General features: G+C 42.9%; 1 protein-coding gene across 1 annotated transcript in view; it reads left to right on the top strand.

Annotated features, from left to right (window-relative positions):
• Positions 1 to 274: 274 nt before the first annotated feature.
• LOC146829816 (nicotinamide N-methyltransferase-like) overlaps positions 275 to 17,941 on the top strand; it is an 81,922-nt gene continuing 64,255 nt past the window's right edge. Inside the window, exons 1-2 of the mRNA XM_085606735.1 lie at positions 275 to 449; positions 5,905 to 6,112. Of these exons, the coding sequence (XP_085462861.1) occupies positions 302 to 449; positions 5,905 to 6,112 (356 nt within the window). The 5' untranslated portion in view covers positions 275 to 301. The remainder of the gene's footprint in view (positions 450 to 5,904; positions 6,113 to 17,941) is intronic.

The raw sequence follows: 17,941 nt of genomic DNA, 5'->3' as shown, positions 1-17,941 counted from the left end.
GAAGGACTTTTATAAAAATTCTATTCATTGTATTGGCAGAAATAACATTGCTGTATCTGTTTCAGTTAAGATGATGGGACATGTGGCACACCTGACCACATTATGCTTTGCAAACAGTATGCTAAATATGTATAATCTTGACTCAGCTGGCAGCAAAGAGTAGCAGAATTTTGAATGACGTTTGGAGCAAACGCAAATCAAACCATTTTCTGCTCCTCAATAATTTGCAATTTAGATTACTTAATATAAAAATAGGTGCACACACAGAAGGGGTAGATTTTGAATATTCACATTATTGAAAATGGAATCATTTTCTGAGCTGAAAAAGCTCCATGATCAACACTTGGATGCGACTGCGACGGTGACGGAATATATGGCAAAGGATTCTGCCTTCCTCGATGATGTGATAACACGGATATTTCCTTCGTTCAACAAAATCTTCACCTCAGGTCTGTTTTTAATATCTCCTGTCATCCCAGCTGAAGGTGGGGAGAAATTTTGCGGTTGACAAATTTGTAATCTATGTTTATGCATTGAATTCTTGCTTTTGGTGCCTCAGTTGTTTAATCGGTTCTGGTTATTCAAAGACAAGATTGATTAATATATGTAAATGCAAATTGATGTAGCTGCTGAAGTCAAAAGGATTAATAGACAAATGACAGAAAGATCAAATTACATTTTTGTACTTGGGGCAAAAAACACATTGATAATGAAAAGTAAATTGTAATTTATATACATATTTACCATTCATCCATAGATTTTTGTTCATTTTGCATTGAAAGCAAGATGAATGTAAAGAGTGTCATTTATTTTCACTCATGTTGCACAAATAATGTAAATTTTGAGACTGGAGAATCGAAATAAAAAACAGGAGGCTGTTTCTACAACCCAATATGAAAAATGTACTAGATGAGACCTTAAAATATTAATGATACTAACATTATGATGCCTCATGAATGAAATAAGCAAATATATTCCCCTGGTTATTTTAATGAATCTTGTACATCTCAGTATTTCCTGATAATATAATTATGAGCATATGTGCACAGTTTCATATATTCTAGCCTAGATTACATAAACTAGGCTTAAATTTACATCTGGCATAAAATGTAGCCCTTCTTTACCTTTAGTTTGCCCTGAGAATGAATAGTGCACGTTCAAGGGCTGCATTCAAAGGTACTTCTGTCTCCCACATTTATGTAGTCAGCAGTGCTTTCCTATTGCCGCATATTTACATTTCGTATTATATTGGTTTACTCCGGCGTTATTCACAAAGGTAAATCTACTACTAGTAGAATGCACAATGGGTTTTTACTTCTGCGGGTATTAACACAATAGGAGTGTGAAGTCACCCAGGCATTTTAGGGCCTAATCATGATTCTGGTAGTCCTTGGACTGCCAGACTTGTGGTGGGACAGTTTTATGACTGCCACATTACAACCCTAGTGGTCCTGCCACCCTAGGAGCACCGTCTCTGCTAGGGAACCACCGTTCCGGGTCTGTTGGCTCAATGGACTAATGCATCCTCTGCAGTGGCATGTGTTTGACCTTATGGTCACATGTTCAAATACCAGAAGGCCCACTCAGTCTTTCATCCATCTGAGGTTGATAAAATTAGTACCATTGAGTTAGGTAACAATAAACATCTGTTATTCAGCGCAAAGATACCCCCGCGTGAACGTACGCTTTACAAATACACATTCCCTGGCTGTGGCGCAGAGGGCTGCCCTGGTCCAGGCAAGCATATTACGAGTTTCTTCTCTATTAGGGTTATCATAGTGGTTTCTATTCCTTGAAAACCCTGGTAGAAAGGAAACAAAGGGGGTCCTAGAGGGCAACCCTGTGCCTCATACCCTGTAGATGCAAACGGTGGCAAAACATGTGCCCCCTCTGTGCATGTACAGAAGTCCCAGCAAAGCATGAACTTTTCAGAATATACAGTGCGGGAAATTTTTTTGATGTTCCCATTGTGGTGCCTATTTTATTGGCACCGCAGTGGGATACCAAAGGAATCACCCGCCAATGAAAAAATAAAGTCATTATGTGATGGGTGGATCTCACAATGGTTTGCCGTTGCAGCTGCGAGGCTGTCCCACCAAAGCACCATCAAACTAAATCAGTCACATAGAATTAATTTTCTACACCCCCTGAAAGAGGAGGTAGAGACAAATTTATAAGTGGAAAGTTACTACTGCCAAAAACGAACAGTAGTAAGTCCAGCACCATACATGGTCCACCACAGAGACGGAGCACTTTCATGGAAAATGAGGGACACTGGAGCCGATTCACAGAACTAACTTAAGACAAAATCCTAAACTTACTACCATTTTGGTATTCATAGAAGGCACTTACTCATTTTGGTATTCACAGAAGGCACTTACTCATTTCGGTATTCACAGAAGTTAGGAGTCCTCACTTTAGGACTCCTAAATGCCTTCTGTGAATACCGAAAGTCTTAAAGTTAGTATTTTCTCAGTTTGGGAGTCGTAAAGTTAGAAATCCTAACTTTAAGACTTTCGGTATTCACAGAAGGCATTTAGGAGTCCTAAAGTTAGGAGTCGTAACTTTACTACTCCTAAACTGAGAAAAATCCTAACTTTAAGACTTTCGGTATTCACAGAAGGCATTTAGGAGTCTTCTATACTTCAGAAAAATAATGGTAATTTAATATATTTGACTAGAAGGAGTACCTTTCCAACAAACTGTTTGTCTCTCTACCGAATTTAGTATTCATTATTGGGATGGCCACTAGCTTTCTGTCGAAGCCCTCTACTGATGGAAAGCTACCTGTCATTGCCCAATGGAATAGGGGCTGTCTTAGTAAGCACCTTACACAGCCCACCCTATTTAGAGCATACTGTCTGAGGCCTTTTTTTCTGTTTCCCACTGCCAGGTAAAACCAGGTGGTGGGGCTAGAAAAACAAATACTGACTTCGTACCCAGTGGAAACACTTCCTGGATACACGGTTAAGTATTTGTTTGATTGTTTTTGTCATGCTCCGGTGACTCACTGTGTGTGATGCTCTGCATGTTCTGGCATGCATGGGACCTGTGGACATTGAGCAATGGTTGAAGGCACCATAAAGACAGCAGACGCACAAAGACACAAAGAATGATGAGAGGAATTCCTGCAGTTTGTCTAACCACTAGCAATCCATCAGGGTAGTATTCTGACCCATTGTTCTTTTGCCCATCATCAGTCCAGTCCTAGCATTATGCAAATTATTCTTGGTACTGCTTCAGTATGAAAAATCCATCCCAAATTGTCAAGACACGCCCTCTCTGAAATGGAACATGAGAAACGGATGAAAGGTTTCAGCCTGATTGGGCCTCATCAGTCCCCCAGGCCACCACACTTCACCTAGGAATGTTTTGCCCCCAAGACTGACCTCCTCACTGCAAGGAGGTCCCTCATGCTGGCATACTAAGACTCCAGATGGCTGTGGCCATGAAGTCCCAAGTGGGCACCACACCTCCTGCTCTCACTGCATGACTGATTCCTCCCACTGCTCCACCTGCCACTCCTGCTCATCAGTGGAGGACCGCTCTACCTATTACCTCTTCTCAGCGCTTGGTTCTTCACCCAGGGCAGGTCTTGCCAGCTGGTGCAGGATGTGCCGCGCCTCAGCATCATTCGCCTTACCATCCTGCACCATTGCGGTCTTTGGAGCAATGTGTATCCTGCGTCTGCTCCCTGCTCCCGCACCTCCAGATGGCAGCCCTCAACTCTGCGAGTGCTGGACTGTGCTTCATTCAGGCAGTCGACACGGAACCCAGTGTGCACAGCAGGATTCTTCGAAGGGGTTCGCTCCGTCATCAACTACGCTTCTCAGGGCGCAACACCAGGTATCAGCCGCAGTGCGGCCCAATGCAGACTCCGTCACGACACCATAATCAGCTGGGCCTGTCACAGCACTCAGGTACTGCAGCATATATCGGCTATTTTCCCTGGCGAGCGGGACTACTACCCGATCGTCTAGGGGGCTTCTCCAGTGGTCAGTCTAGGCCGTCAGGGCAGCTTGACTTCCAGTCCGGTCGTAGGCGATTTCACGGTATTCAGGTGCCATTTTGTGTGCCATGCCCCGGGGATCCCGGCAACCAATAATAGACTTCCCAAGGTCATTAGAGCCTCTGTTTTCAACCCTGCTGTTGGTCTGAGTATTCCGATCACGGAATCATATCTTTTTATAAGGGTTGGATGCGACCGAGTGACGCTCTGTGGCGAAGCGCGAGGTGTCAACATGAAAATCAGCTCCAGGCGGCCATTTTGGCCACTGCCTCGCCCGCCCTCTTCATTCTTGGTCCTCACAGACACAGTTGTCAAGAGCAGGAACTTATATATTACGGATACCTAAACTTATTTTCCAAGTGTCCTCCTTTTTTTTTTGTTTATTTATTTGAGTTTTATATAACGCTTGCTAGACCCTGAGGTATCAGAGCGCTTTACATGAGGAATAGAGTTACAGGATCAGAGTTACAGGTTACAAGTTACATTTGCACATATCGGTGGAGAATGTAGTCCTTCATTCACATTCACACTGCAGCCACATCCACACCATGAACCTAAACCGTATTAGCTCCTTTCCCTATTCTCCAACCGTGGTCGTCTCTCTACTTGGGAATCTAATATTTTAGCTTATACATGCTGCTCAAATGGGACGACAGGTATAGATAACCTTTGGTACTCATGAATTTGAAACATTGAGAAAGTACACTGCTGTGGGTTTTCTCTTGGACCGATATTGCGATGCTTCCATTTGGCAAATCTCTCTCATTCGCAATCATATTTTCCCTGAAGAAGTCCATTTACAGGGATGAAATGTGTTGCCTGTCTTCATTGCATACATAGTATGCTCTGTAAAAACAATAAAATAAAATAAAGACAAGTATCATATCCATGCTTTGTGCTATTGTTGTGGTGCATCTCTACATCTCATACTATTATTTGTAACCTATTCAGTGTATGCACCTTTGCAACAGGTGCCTGTAGTATGTGTGCACAAATTGCATACATATGTATAAAACTGTAGTTTCAGACAATGGGTTAGGAGCAGACTTTATGGTCTGCTGCTCTTTGCTCGACTGAAATATGTGTCATTGCATACATTGACATCATTATTAAAAGCCATGTGCACCTTTAATTTTGACTTGTGAAATATAGTTGTTTTGTCTAAGAATGGGATTGCACATGTAGAGACCCACAACAGATATGATTATGAGCCCAGTACGTTTTTTGGCCTGACTTCAAGTGATACATATACAACATCCACATTGTGCTGTGCTGTGCTGATACAGAAAGAGTGTGTCAACTTCATCCTGTGGATTGACGAAGACACATCAAGCTTTTGCTTCTCGCATCTCACCTCCGTCAATGACACAACTAAGGTATTTTGCAGCTGGCCAAGCCTGGTCCCAGTATCTGGCCAAGGCTCCATCATGGTTGCCCTGAACTTTTGTATTTGTCCCGTTCAATTGTGGCCAAATAGCCCTGTTGTGCAGTTTATGTTTCTGACCAATACATTTCAGTTTATTCTTTAACCCCTTCAGTGCCCATGACGAGCTGGACTCGTCATGGGCTGCGGTGGCGCTGTGCCCATGACGAGTCCAGCTCGTCATGAACTCCGCCCGCTAATACAAAGCGCGGCACTGGGCGGGGAAAGGGGCGGGCACGCAAGGGGTTAATAATTATTAACACACGGTCAACGTATTGGATTTTTGACATTGTGGTAGTGTTTTGTTCATTTAATTAAGCTGTAGTTGTCACACCAGGTATGTTACACGTTGCCTCTAAAGTTAAGCCTTACTGCTCTGTGCCGAGCTACCCAGGGGTGTGCAGAGGTTGATTTAGTTTAATTGCTTCAAAAACATAATTAATAATCCATTTCTGTATATTTTTCTTACCAGGTGCTGTCAAAGGGGAGCTCTTGATTGAGCTGTCCTATGCTCCTTACTTCCAATGGACCTTTCCAGCCTGTGACTACTTTTCAGACATCATTCTTGGTGGCTCAAATGATCAATGTATTGCAGTGATTGAGAAGTGGCGGAGAAATGAGCCTGGAGCTTTGGACTGGAGTCATGTAGCAAAGGCACTTTGTGAGCTTCAGGGCAAAAGGTATGTATTCTGCACCTGATGATGTATGTCAAATGCCTACCTATGTTTACCTTGCCAGCAGTCCTAGCACCAAGGGCTACAGGATTACTTATTTGAAATCAGTTTCAATTTTCCAGAGCTGAGCAGCAGGTTCATGCCATTTTTCTATTGTTGATGCTAAAAATTTTGTAGGGCACTCATAAAACAGTTTTCCATCTTTGAACCTGTAAGTGAGCAAGCATGAACAGTCTCTCACTTTTTCTTGAAATGCATCACATCAAATGGTGTGCAAAGTGGTTTGCAATTCGGTAAACACGTATTAGATCGCACAGATGTTTACCAACTCATTCTAAATGACAAATAGGAGAAGTCGTGATTGGGCATCTCCTCTTTTTCTTATGATTATCAACGAGATGTATCACTGGTTTGTGACTGCAATTGTGGTAATATAAGTTTAAAAAGTTACCCATTTAGGAATTGTATAGGTGTGCCTGCTCCTGTAAATGATATTCCCAAATGGGATTGTGTTTACAACAGTAGCAGAGCTTTGAAAAACAAATCCCATTTTGCAATTCAACTAAAGGGATGGTGGTATTTTGTTCCCCATAAACGGTCATCCTTGTGTTTGAAGCCATTCACTGGGAGTCACAAAATGTGCCTTACATATGGACACCAACATTATATTAATACATGTTTACATTCAACCAAAACAGAAAAGCAAACTAGTAAAAGAAATGTGTAAATTTGTAGAAACGTGTATTAGAGAAGGGCCTACAACTGACCTTATTCTTGCAGGGGACCTAAACTTAAATCTAATAGGTTCCTCCTTGGATAAAGAAGTGTCCTTACAAAATACAATTTGGAACATCCCAATGCAAGGGAAATTTCATCCATGCAAACAGACTAAGGCTGCACAGTTCGCCCTGGAGGAACTGGAACATAAGAGCACTAAACGGCAGATCAAGAGGCGACAATCCTCCTGTAACAACACATAGCTCAACAAGAACAAACACAATACTGGAATATACTTTTGTCTCCCTAGAAGTGTTCCAGCAAATTATCTCATTTCAGTTGGGCGACAAAGGAGATAGCAATCACCAGCCACAAGAAATCGAGCTCAGAAAAATTGTTCCTATGTTCATGCGGTGCCGGGCTCCTCAAGGATCAGATTTCACCATTGACCTTAAAAGAATCAAACTCAGGTCTGCCACAGATTGCAGAATAATGGAACCAGCAAAATAACACTTTGATTTGAGGGCTTGACAAGATGAAATGAGGAAATGGGAACATTTCACTCAAACTATGGCAGATTATGCTACTAAGATCAAACCTCAAACCCAGCAGAGATTCGGCGGAGTGAAGACCATATCACAAACCACTAAGAAAGAAATCAAGCTTACTAAGAACTCTATCTATCGCTCATTGAGACAGCTTTGGCGTAAGCCACATGATACAATACAATTAAACTTACTGTGAAAGAACAAGGCACTATTGAAAAAACAAAATAGGGATACTAACAGAGAAGCAGAGAACGCCCTCTGGGCAAAACTACATGCAGACATTAAACAAAATAACCAATTTATTTTTCCTAACCATGATGGGATCTCTGGGAGTGTTGTGTAAAGGGGAAATAATTCTCGGGATGTATCGGAAGGTCATACCATCAGAATGGTGTGTGCAACAAGTAACCAGACCACACTTGGGAAATGGGAAGAATACTTCTTAACTGAGGATTCACCATCGAGCCGAATTAAGATCATAAAATTAAAAGGCAAATAGGCAAGGGCAGGAGAAGGGGCACCCAGCCCAAATGGAATACCACCGGTACTCTAAAAGGAAGAGTCAACCGTTTGGGCTGAAGCACTAGAACCACTGTTCAGGGAAATAAGGATGACAAACATCTTGCCAGACTCTTGGAGAGGATCGATTATTTCACCAATTTACAAGTCAGGGGAAAGGTCAACTTCACAGAACTATCGGCTAGTGGCTTTAATGGACAACGAGGCAAAAAACAATTGCTGGCACGGTACTTGAGGAACTTCAGGCATGGACGAAAGAGAAATCCGCAATCCCATGAAACCAGACTAGATTTGCAAAGAGGTGGGGACAACTACAAACATAATAACAATGGCAATGCTTTTTGATAAGGCTGAGACTGCAAGGAGGCCCCTGCATCTATGTTTTATCGCTTATAAAGCAGCCTTTGATCACGCTAATCGTAACAGACTATGGTCCAAACTGCATCGCTGGGAGCTCCCTCAGTGCCTTTAAACATGCTGATAAACCTGTATACCGAAACTTGGGTTCAGATTGAACTGGGCGATGGATCATTCATGTCGAGACGCATATTAACGGACAAAGGGCTTAAACAAGGATGTGTTTTAGCACCTACACTCTTTAACTTGTTTATAACTGATCATGTACCGATATTAAATGCCTGTAACTCACACGCTCCAAAATTGGGAGACATCTTATTGCCATGTCTCCTATATGCAGACAATATAGTACTGATTAGCTAAAGGAAAGTAGGCCTTCAACATCTTATCAATGCTACACAGGACTATTACAAAGCAAATGGCATAACAATAAATCTAGATAAAACAATAACCATGACGATCACTAAAAAACGGGAAAAATTTGCAGCATGGTTCAGGGGGGAGACCCGAATTGAGTACACTTCGAAAAATAAATATCTTGGCATGAAGATAGACAAGGGTGGCAAATTTCCTGCACAAAGGAACAGCATTAGGCATAAAGGCTTGGCACTGGCAATGCCTTTAAAAGCTTTGAACTCTAAATGGTCCATCGATTCTACCTATAGTGCACGTGGTTCGTGCAAAGCTACTACCAACAATCCCTTATGGCAGTGAGGCGCAGAAAGGAAGAGATGCCAAAATACTTGACTCCACAGTATGAACTACATATAGGATCATATTAGGGGGGCCTAAATATACTTTACCCCCTCAAATCAGAATTGAGTTTGGCATACAGAAGCAATCTATCGCAAGACAAGGGGCATACATCATTACCTGGGATAAAGTACATAAAGCCCCTCCAGGAACTTTAAATGAACAGCTATGGAAAGAGATAGAGCACCATCCCACTTCACTTGCAGCGAGTTGTCTTAAAAATGGCTTACTAAAATTGGGATTGAACCAACTCTGGGAAACACCTACAAATACCAGCGTGCTCAAGAAACTGGTTTGGAAAACAGTCAAATATCTTTCATGGCTGCAGGATAAAGCCTCACTCTCAAAAAGGGCTCACGGATGGTTGACTCTGAACACCTACCAGGAGCCAGTCGCTCAAAAGTACTTACATTTGATCTATGCCAAGTTTATAAAAATTAGCTTTCTGAAGTGTAGACTTGGTCTGCTACACCGCATACAGCATCTCCCACCCTGGTTAAAGGAGAAGGCGGGCCCTTTGTGCCGCTTATGCGGTACTGCACCAGAAGATTTGCTGCATCTATGTTCCTGTAAAGAACTTTACAAGAATGGAAACAACTACTGAAAGGTAAACTTAATCAGCGAGTGGTCCGAACCAGGAGGCAGGGAGTTCTGGCACTTAGGGACCTACAACTGAACTGTTCCTTGAGGATATGCGAAAAGAAAATGCTGGAAACATAGTTATTGAAAAATTAAACCGCATACTCAACTCAGCCTATTGATGACTCTGAATAGTGCTTCCAAATGCTGTTCAGCCTGTACATGGCAACAATTTGAGTGCAGTTGGTATGTTATACAGTTTTAGTTATATCAAGTGTATGTTATACAGTCACAGTTATATCAAGTAAATAAAACTCATGTCCTACGGTAATTATACACATGGTTTTCTCATCTATAACTTCTCTGCAAATGTTGCAGTGCTATTATCAGTGCTATGCTATGTTATATTGATTTGTATAGCATCCTAATCATCTGAAAGGGTATCTAAGTGGTAGGGCAGTTGTGTAGGTGCAAGGTCCCCGAGGTGCGTATACAAAGAGGCAGATATTAAACTTTTCGCTGAACTCAAGAAGTAAGAAGGAGGCTCTGACGTTTTGTGGGAGGTTGTTTAATGTCTTGGATGCAATGTAGGAGAATGAGCAGTTTTTATCTTCTGTGGATGTGGGAAATGTGTGCTAGGGAGAGGCAAGCATAACGTATATGTCTGGTTGGTTGGTGAAAGTGTATGTTCTGGTCCTGTGCTTGCGCTTTGTATATGTGAGTTTTTGTTTGTGAACGAGGAACCAGTGAACTTCTTGAGATGTGGTGTAATGTGTGTGTAGCATAGAACATTGAGTATGAGTCTTGCAGTGGTGTTCTGAATTCTGTGCAGGAGTTGTTTGGAGATTTCAGCATAGCGAGTGTTGCCATAGTCCAGCCTGCTGGGGATGAGTGCTTGCATGACATCCTTCTGGTGTTCTGATACCACCATTTGAAGATCTTTTACAGCATGTATACAATGTGAAAACAGGAGGTGCACACTGATTGACTTAAAACATTATTTTGAGCTTGCCATCTAGGATGAGACTAAGATTTCTATTGTGGTCTGTGGGTGTGGGAGTGTTTCCTAGCTCCAACGGCCACAATGTGGAGTCCCATAGAGAGTTTTTTTTGCTAAAGTCAAGTAATTCTGTCTTGTTGGAGTTGAGGTGCACGGAGTTGGATCAGCATTAGCCTGCTACCATGGTCATGCAGTTGATGAATTTGGTCCTGGTGGTGAGTTGGGTGTCATCAGTGTAGGCGGTAACAGTGATAACTGGTGATCTGATGATGTTGGCCAGTGGTGTCATGTATATGTTGAAATGGGTGGGACTGAGAGATGATCCCTGTGGGACTCCGCATATCAATATCTCAGTCTCTGCTGTGAAGGGTGGCAGTCTGACCCTTTGGTTGCTTTCTGTGAGGAAGTATTAGATCCCTCTGAGAGCAGTTCCTTTGTGCTAAATTTGTGGAGTCTTATGATGATGTGGGTGTATGGTAAACAGTGTAGAAGGCCACAGAGAAGTCGAGAGGGATGCGGGCTGCTGTTTCTCCTCTCCATGCTTTGAATGTTGTCAGTGGCCACAATGAGTGTGGTTTTGGTGCTGTGGTTCTTTCTGATTCCTGATTCAGTGTTGTTTAGAAGATAGTGAAGTTCAAGGTGGGTTGTGAGTTGCTTGTTAATAGCCTTAGAAATTTCTTTGGATAGATAGGGGAGCAGAGAGATAGGTTGAATGCTGCTAATTTGATTCAGGTCTGTGGCGGAGTTCTTGAGGATGGCATTGATTTCTGACTGTTTCCATTCATAGGAAAAAGTGGCAGACATGAAGGAGGTGTAGATGATGTATGTGAGGGTGCTGCTGATTTGTGAGTGAGATCGGGTGTCCCCTATCATGGGCAGTCACAGCAATTGCACTCAGAGGGCTGCCTTTTGAGTAGATTTTCTGGTGCTTGTGTGGATTTTCTACTCCAGCGGGAGCAAAATCAACTCGAATGGCTGTGCACTCGTGCACACCACATGCTGCCGTTTGTGCTGATTTTTCAGCTGTGTTCACGCAACGGGCACTGAATTGCATCACAAACAGTGTGACATGCATATTTCCACCCATTTGTGGAACTGCAGAGTTCTTATGTAACTCCATGGAATCCTAAAGAGTGAAGCTCTGTGACTTCCACCCACCCCTGAATATGAATGGCTAATGGCAACCTTTACAAAATCAATGGCAGCCATATTCTTTTTACAAAACCCCAGAGAAATCTTAGAAACCACAGGGAAGAATAAGAAAGAGAAGAGGTGGGGTCACGGGGCAAGGACATGGACACGGACATTGACACCATAAGCATCTCACCAAGGACAAGGCTGGCGACCAAGTCTGAAACTGGAATAGAGATGGAGGTAAAGACCAAGTCTGCGCCCGACCCAGAAAGAGAAATGAAAACCCACTTAAAACTCCATCTATACATCGCAAAGCAAGGGAAGTTGAGCCCTGCCTCCTACTTAGCCGAAGACACCAGTGCTGTAGAAACAGTGGGTAGATCACTTTAAACCAAAAAGGGAGTAAATGAAGATGACACACCCATAACCGTAAATGGCACTGGCACTGGTACTGGCTCCGGCTCTGGCACTAAAGCAAGTAAGAGGGCGCTGATAACAGACTTTCGAAAAGTATGTCGCAGACTCTCATCCGGGAGTCACAGGGACCACACGGAATGCAATGACCCCAAGGACCCCAAGGACCTGAGACAGATCAAAAATATATCAGGTACTCAAAACAAAGGCGGTGTGGTATGCAGCACAAACAATAACAATAACAAAAATGAAGACAAAAAACAAGCTTAGGGAGCATCGATATCTGTCCTCCTGGATTAGAAGTCCTAATCTAAAGCTCTGGATCCTTTTTCAGTCCATCAAGCTCAACATCTCCAGCAAGCAGAGGCTCTTTTTCATAGGGTGGTAGAAACAAGTTGGAACTCCCTCTCCATCCAACAAACACATTTGGAAGCACCGCAAATGCTTATGAAAGAAACAGAAGGAGACATCTTCTCTCACCACCAATAGGACCATCAGGACCAAACTCCAAGTCTGTTTGCAATGGCCTATTTTCCCTCCTTAATGACAGACCCTTACTTATTGTAACAAGGGGGCTCGGCTGAAAATTACGACCAACTCGCCTTACAAATAGAACTTGATATTCCCAAAACCCCCAATGTATGGAAGATTAACGACTCATTCCATATCAAACCAAGCAGGTGCCCGTCACAAGACACCATCAAGCCCAGTCCTGCAAGGGCAGGGGCAACAGCAGTTAACGCTCTATTAGGAAATAAATGTCAATGTGAACAAGTCTGGGTGTGGCTCTAATCAGCAAGGCTGAGCCCAATAACTACGAGAACAAAGGAGTGCCAATGCTGATGCAATCAGTCAAAAAACCTTTTACTCGACATGGAAGAAAACTTCAAACAACCATGGGTTCCGCCTTCCGCCGTAAAGAGCAGAGCGCTCCGCCGAAAATACAAGATTCGGCTTTGCCGTCCCTATTCGCTAAGACTCCAGCGCTCCGGGACAAGAGACATCCCAGAGACGTTTTGATCAAGTTTTCCCACCTTTGCGATTCGTCGCCAGTTCATAAAGATATCCATCTGCCGATCATGCAAGCACTTTCGCTTTTGCAGAGAGTCTATTAAAGTTGGCTTATGTCGAAGGAAACCTTATTCATGCTGCCACTCTGAATCTTGGTCCTGAGGAGAACCCCCCACCTGTAAACAAGGATCAGGGGTTCGAAACGCGTTGACCTTTTGCCTTTTGTGTTTAACTTAGTTTCCTTTGATTTCAAACACTGGTGGTAATTAAAACTTGGTGCATCCATATGAATTTCGTTGAACTGTGAACGATTAGATTAACAAGTACGGATATGCCCCTTCGAACAATTTCGCTAAACTTTCACCAGGTTTGATTGACCTGTGGGTCAATTTGAATAAAACGAAAGAAAAAAACGCGTGATTGGGTGTTTGGTTGTATGAGGAGTGGTGTATGAATGGTGGCTTATGATTTTCAGTCTGTCACTTCGGCAGATGAATGTAATGTAGCTTTTTCTCTTTCAATAATTTTGTTCTGTTTTACAAAGTTTGCTTTAAATGTTTGTACGTCTTTGTACTTTAAGTGGTTTCGACGGCTTCTGAATTTTGTATCTAAAAAAAAATTTTCTTACACAAATTAGAGGAAGAATTTTCATAATAAATACTATTAAATAGTACCTCCATGGTTGTTTGAAATTTTCTTCCTTGTCGAGTAAAAGGTTTTTTGACTGATTGCATCAGCATTGGCACTCCTTTGTTCTCGTAGCTATTAAGAAATAAGCCACTATGTGAGCATAATGATCAAAGGGAGCATTCGGAATCAATTCAATCAAATCCAATACAAATGGAAGCAACGTTGAATCCCCCAATGGCTTCTTTTAGGCCCCAACTACTAAACACTATGGAAACGATTGGAAATGCAATGACATATCATTCAGATAAACTCGACACTCAAGTCGAACTTTTAAACATCCTAGCCATCCACGTACAGGGGATAGAAGCTAATTTGCGGGAACTGAATGACATGATAAAGAAGGTTCAGCTTGACATGGATACCACATTTCATACTTGCCACTGCCCCTAAATAATTGATAAACTGGCAACGGTACCAACAAGGATGTCACAGATGCTAAGGGCTGTCAGGGAACCTCCCACAGAGCCCAACAAAGATCCTAAGCTGGAAACAGACAACCAAGAAGACCAAGGAATTGGCAGGGCGAGTAACAGCCCAAGAGACAAGGATAGATTGAAATCCCCAGAACCTCTATGTGCTCCTATTACAGATGATCCAAGGAGGCCAGATGATCTGACTGATCAAGCTCACTTCGGAGCACAAAAAGTGGCGTTAATTAACCATGTATCTCATACATCGGTACACTAAAGCCCCAAACAATCCATCCTTGCAATCTCCCTCACAAAGAAGGAAAGAAAATGCCTGAGGAAAGCAAGAAAAAGCAAATCAAACAATTGTGGGCCGAACGTAATGCACCATAAAAAAAATATTGTCCAAAGCAAAAGTTAAGGAATCTACGGAGAGGGACAACACAGGCAATACCACCAGGCCTGTGATCGGTGTATGGGCACCTCAAAACTCTACCTGAAAGGAGGTAATAATTCCAGAAATCCCAAAGCAATGAACCAGTGGGAACCAACAAGCAAGGAAAACGTACAGCACAGTCTAAGCTCAGGCAGGGCAATAAACCTTCAATCTCCCCATGCTAGACATACAAAAAAACACACTTGCTGCCCTGGGTAACACAGCAAGCACAGGTTTCCTCACTTCACAAGAGGTAATCATTAGTAGAAAGGTGGACCCAGAGGAGAGAAGCAAGACCACAGCAGGAAAAGAAAGGGATCAGTTAATGGGCGGAAACAAGGCTGTGCTGGCCGCAAATTCCTGAGTTCCAGAGGGAAAAGTGCACTCAATCACCTATTTCAAGCCCCACTGGACAAAGACGCAACCTGGGCTTCAGTGGCTACATCAAGCAAGTGCGCAGAAAAGCAACATACAGACTCTCCAAGGCTAAACATAAGCACAAGAATTAATTCTGCAATAGAGTTCGAGGGGAAAACACAACATCTTGAATAGAGGGTCTATATTAAAACTATTGGAAGCACTACCATCCCTGAGTCATATAAAATCTTGCGACCTGGACAGAATAGAGTTCAAATCAAATCCCAACCAAACAGGCCACGATTCCACAATAGTAACTTGGATCAACCATAACATCACAGATCAGATATTGCAGCACTTGGAAGAGTTCTCTAATTGGGGCATAGAGCTAAGAAGGTGGAGCCCCCCCCTCAGGTATCCCAGCCTGTTACAACAGCAAATACAAAAACAGGGCATCCTTAAAGGAGCAAAAGGCCTGACCAGCTCTAAGGTAGAAGAAGTTCATTTACGCAGACAAATTACAATAACTATAGTTCAACAAGAAGCCGTGAATCTTGAGGGGCACGTCCAAGTGACATCGGAACCAGAGCATTGGGAAGTAGCATGAACTAGACTAAGCTCATCTCCAGAGAAAGCGTGGGGTTGCAGGATCTGCTCCTGGAATGTAAATGGTTTAAGCATAAAACTAGAAGCCCACTTCGTAGAATTCATCAATCAGCATGACATACTCCTTTTCCAAGAAGCTTGGCAGACAAACAACTCTCCATTAACTGGTTATAAAGAATGCTTCATTCCAGCAAAAAAGGAGGCACAGCACGTAAGGGCAAAGGTGGCTTATCAACCTTCATTTCTACCGACTTCCTTTGGAGAGCTCAAATCATCGACCTTGATTCACCATGGATGCAATGCACCAAACTAGATCTTCGGCCCTCAATGTGCCTGCTAATTCTGAACATCTACATCCATCCAGCAGGAATTCAGGAGGGGCAAAGAATTAAGCAATTAATCACCACAATCAAAATGTTGAAAGGCACTTACCCAAATGAAAACATAATAATAACCGGGGACTTCAACATGAACTTAATTCAAGGCCAGGAGAGAAACCTAGCGAGCTTTGTACAGCCGAGATTGGGTAATACAAGCAGACAAGACAGCAAGGGAAAGAAATGTGCAGCAAAATTGCACAACCTCTGCATGCACATTAAATGGCTCGTTGGACAGCCCAGCAGCATTCATGCGGGTTACAAGGAAAAAGGGTTCTACAATTGATTTCACCTTAGTAGACCCTGATTCGTTTCCTTGCATAACGGACTTTCAAATACAGGAACGCGTCGAAAGCAATCACTACCCCCAGACCTTCTCACTAACCATCACCCAATCACTTCAGAGCGGGCAAAGCCTCTTACATTATTAACTCAACCCTACAACCTAAAACGGTTAACCTGGAATGTAAAAAGCAGTGACTTCATTATGGAGACATGTAGCACACTATTAACACCTCTAGATGCAAATCAAGACATAATCAAGGCCTGGGAGTCATTTGTAACCGACTTAAACAAAACATTTTAAAACAACTACACCGGTCACCAAACTGCAAGAAGAGGAGGGGGGCAGTGATACACCCTAAACATACAGGCAACAAAAACGTGGCTAGATAAACAACTAAGGACATTCCAAACAAAGGGCTTTCAACCAACACAATTGATCGTCACAACTATTGAAAAAACAAAAAAGGAGCTAAAACATGAAAAAAAGTTGGCCAAGCAAACATATAAGGAAAAACTTGAGATCAGAATGATCCAAGCTAGCAAGCAGAGAAATTCAAAACAGTTTTGGGCAAACATTAATTCCATGCTACACCGCAAACATCGCCACTTCAACTCAGACATTATGGAGCAAACTTGGAGTGCCCACATCGAAGCTACATATAAATCCATAGCTCCTCCAAGCCCAGTTACCACAGTCGATGCTCCAAACAATATCAAAATGCAAGAAAGTATAGATCTAACCAAGAATGAGCCAAGGGAAGAATTAGCCCAGATAACGGAAAAACAGGTTTTGAACAAAATCAAACACCTGCGATCTGCTGGAGCCCCAGGCCCCAATGGCCTACCAAACACCCCATTCAGGAGTATTTCCAACGTTCTGGTCCAGCCACTTAACCCCCCTGTTTTCACACAGCTTAAAGACTGGTATTATACCGTACTCTTGGAGGGACAGCATTCTTCAGCCCATACACAAATCAGGGACACGTTCAGACCCTAACAACTATAGACTGATAGCCCTCATCGATGTAGAGGCATAGATCTATGCATCAAATTTATTGGCAGACCCGGAGTCCTGGGCCTGCATCATAAATCTGATCCCAAAAACACAGACCGGATTCTGGGCCGGCATGGGCACCCTAACAAAGTGCCACGATCTAAGCTATGGGCCAAAATGAAAGCTTGGGGAGCCCCTTCTAAATTATTGGGAGCTATCTTCAACTTATACTCGCAAACTTGGGTCCAAATAAAAAAAGGGGGATGGCCGGAGCTTACCAAAGAAATTTCTGACAAACAACGGCTAATGCAGGGATGTGTTCTGGGACCCAGCTTATTTATCATCTACACCGCCGACCTAGAGAGCAACCTCCGTCTTATTCAGGGCGACCCACCTAAATTGTGAAAGACAACAATAGTGAGCCTGCAATACGCGGACGATATTGTGCTGTTCTCCCAAACTCCAATGGGATTGCAGCGACTTATCGCACAACTAGCTCTATATATTTCTCTAGCAACCAATAATAACGCCCGAATTTCATCTGGAGGATAAATTCCAGCATCCTCTTGCAGGTGGATACATATAAATATTTGGGGGTCCTTCTAGACTGTCAACATAGCTACAAACATCATCAAGACCATGGTCAAACTA

This window comes from Triturus cristatus, chromosome 5_2 (genome assembly GCF_964204655.1).
Source record: "Triturus cristatus chromosome 5_2, aTriCri1.1, whole genome shotgun sequence".
Lineage (NCBI taxonomy): Eukaryota > Metazoa > Chordata > Amphibia > Caudata > Salamandridae > Triturus > Triturus cristatus.
This window is presented reverse-complemented; position numbering and strand designations above follow the sequence as displayed.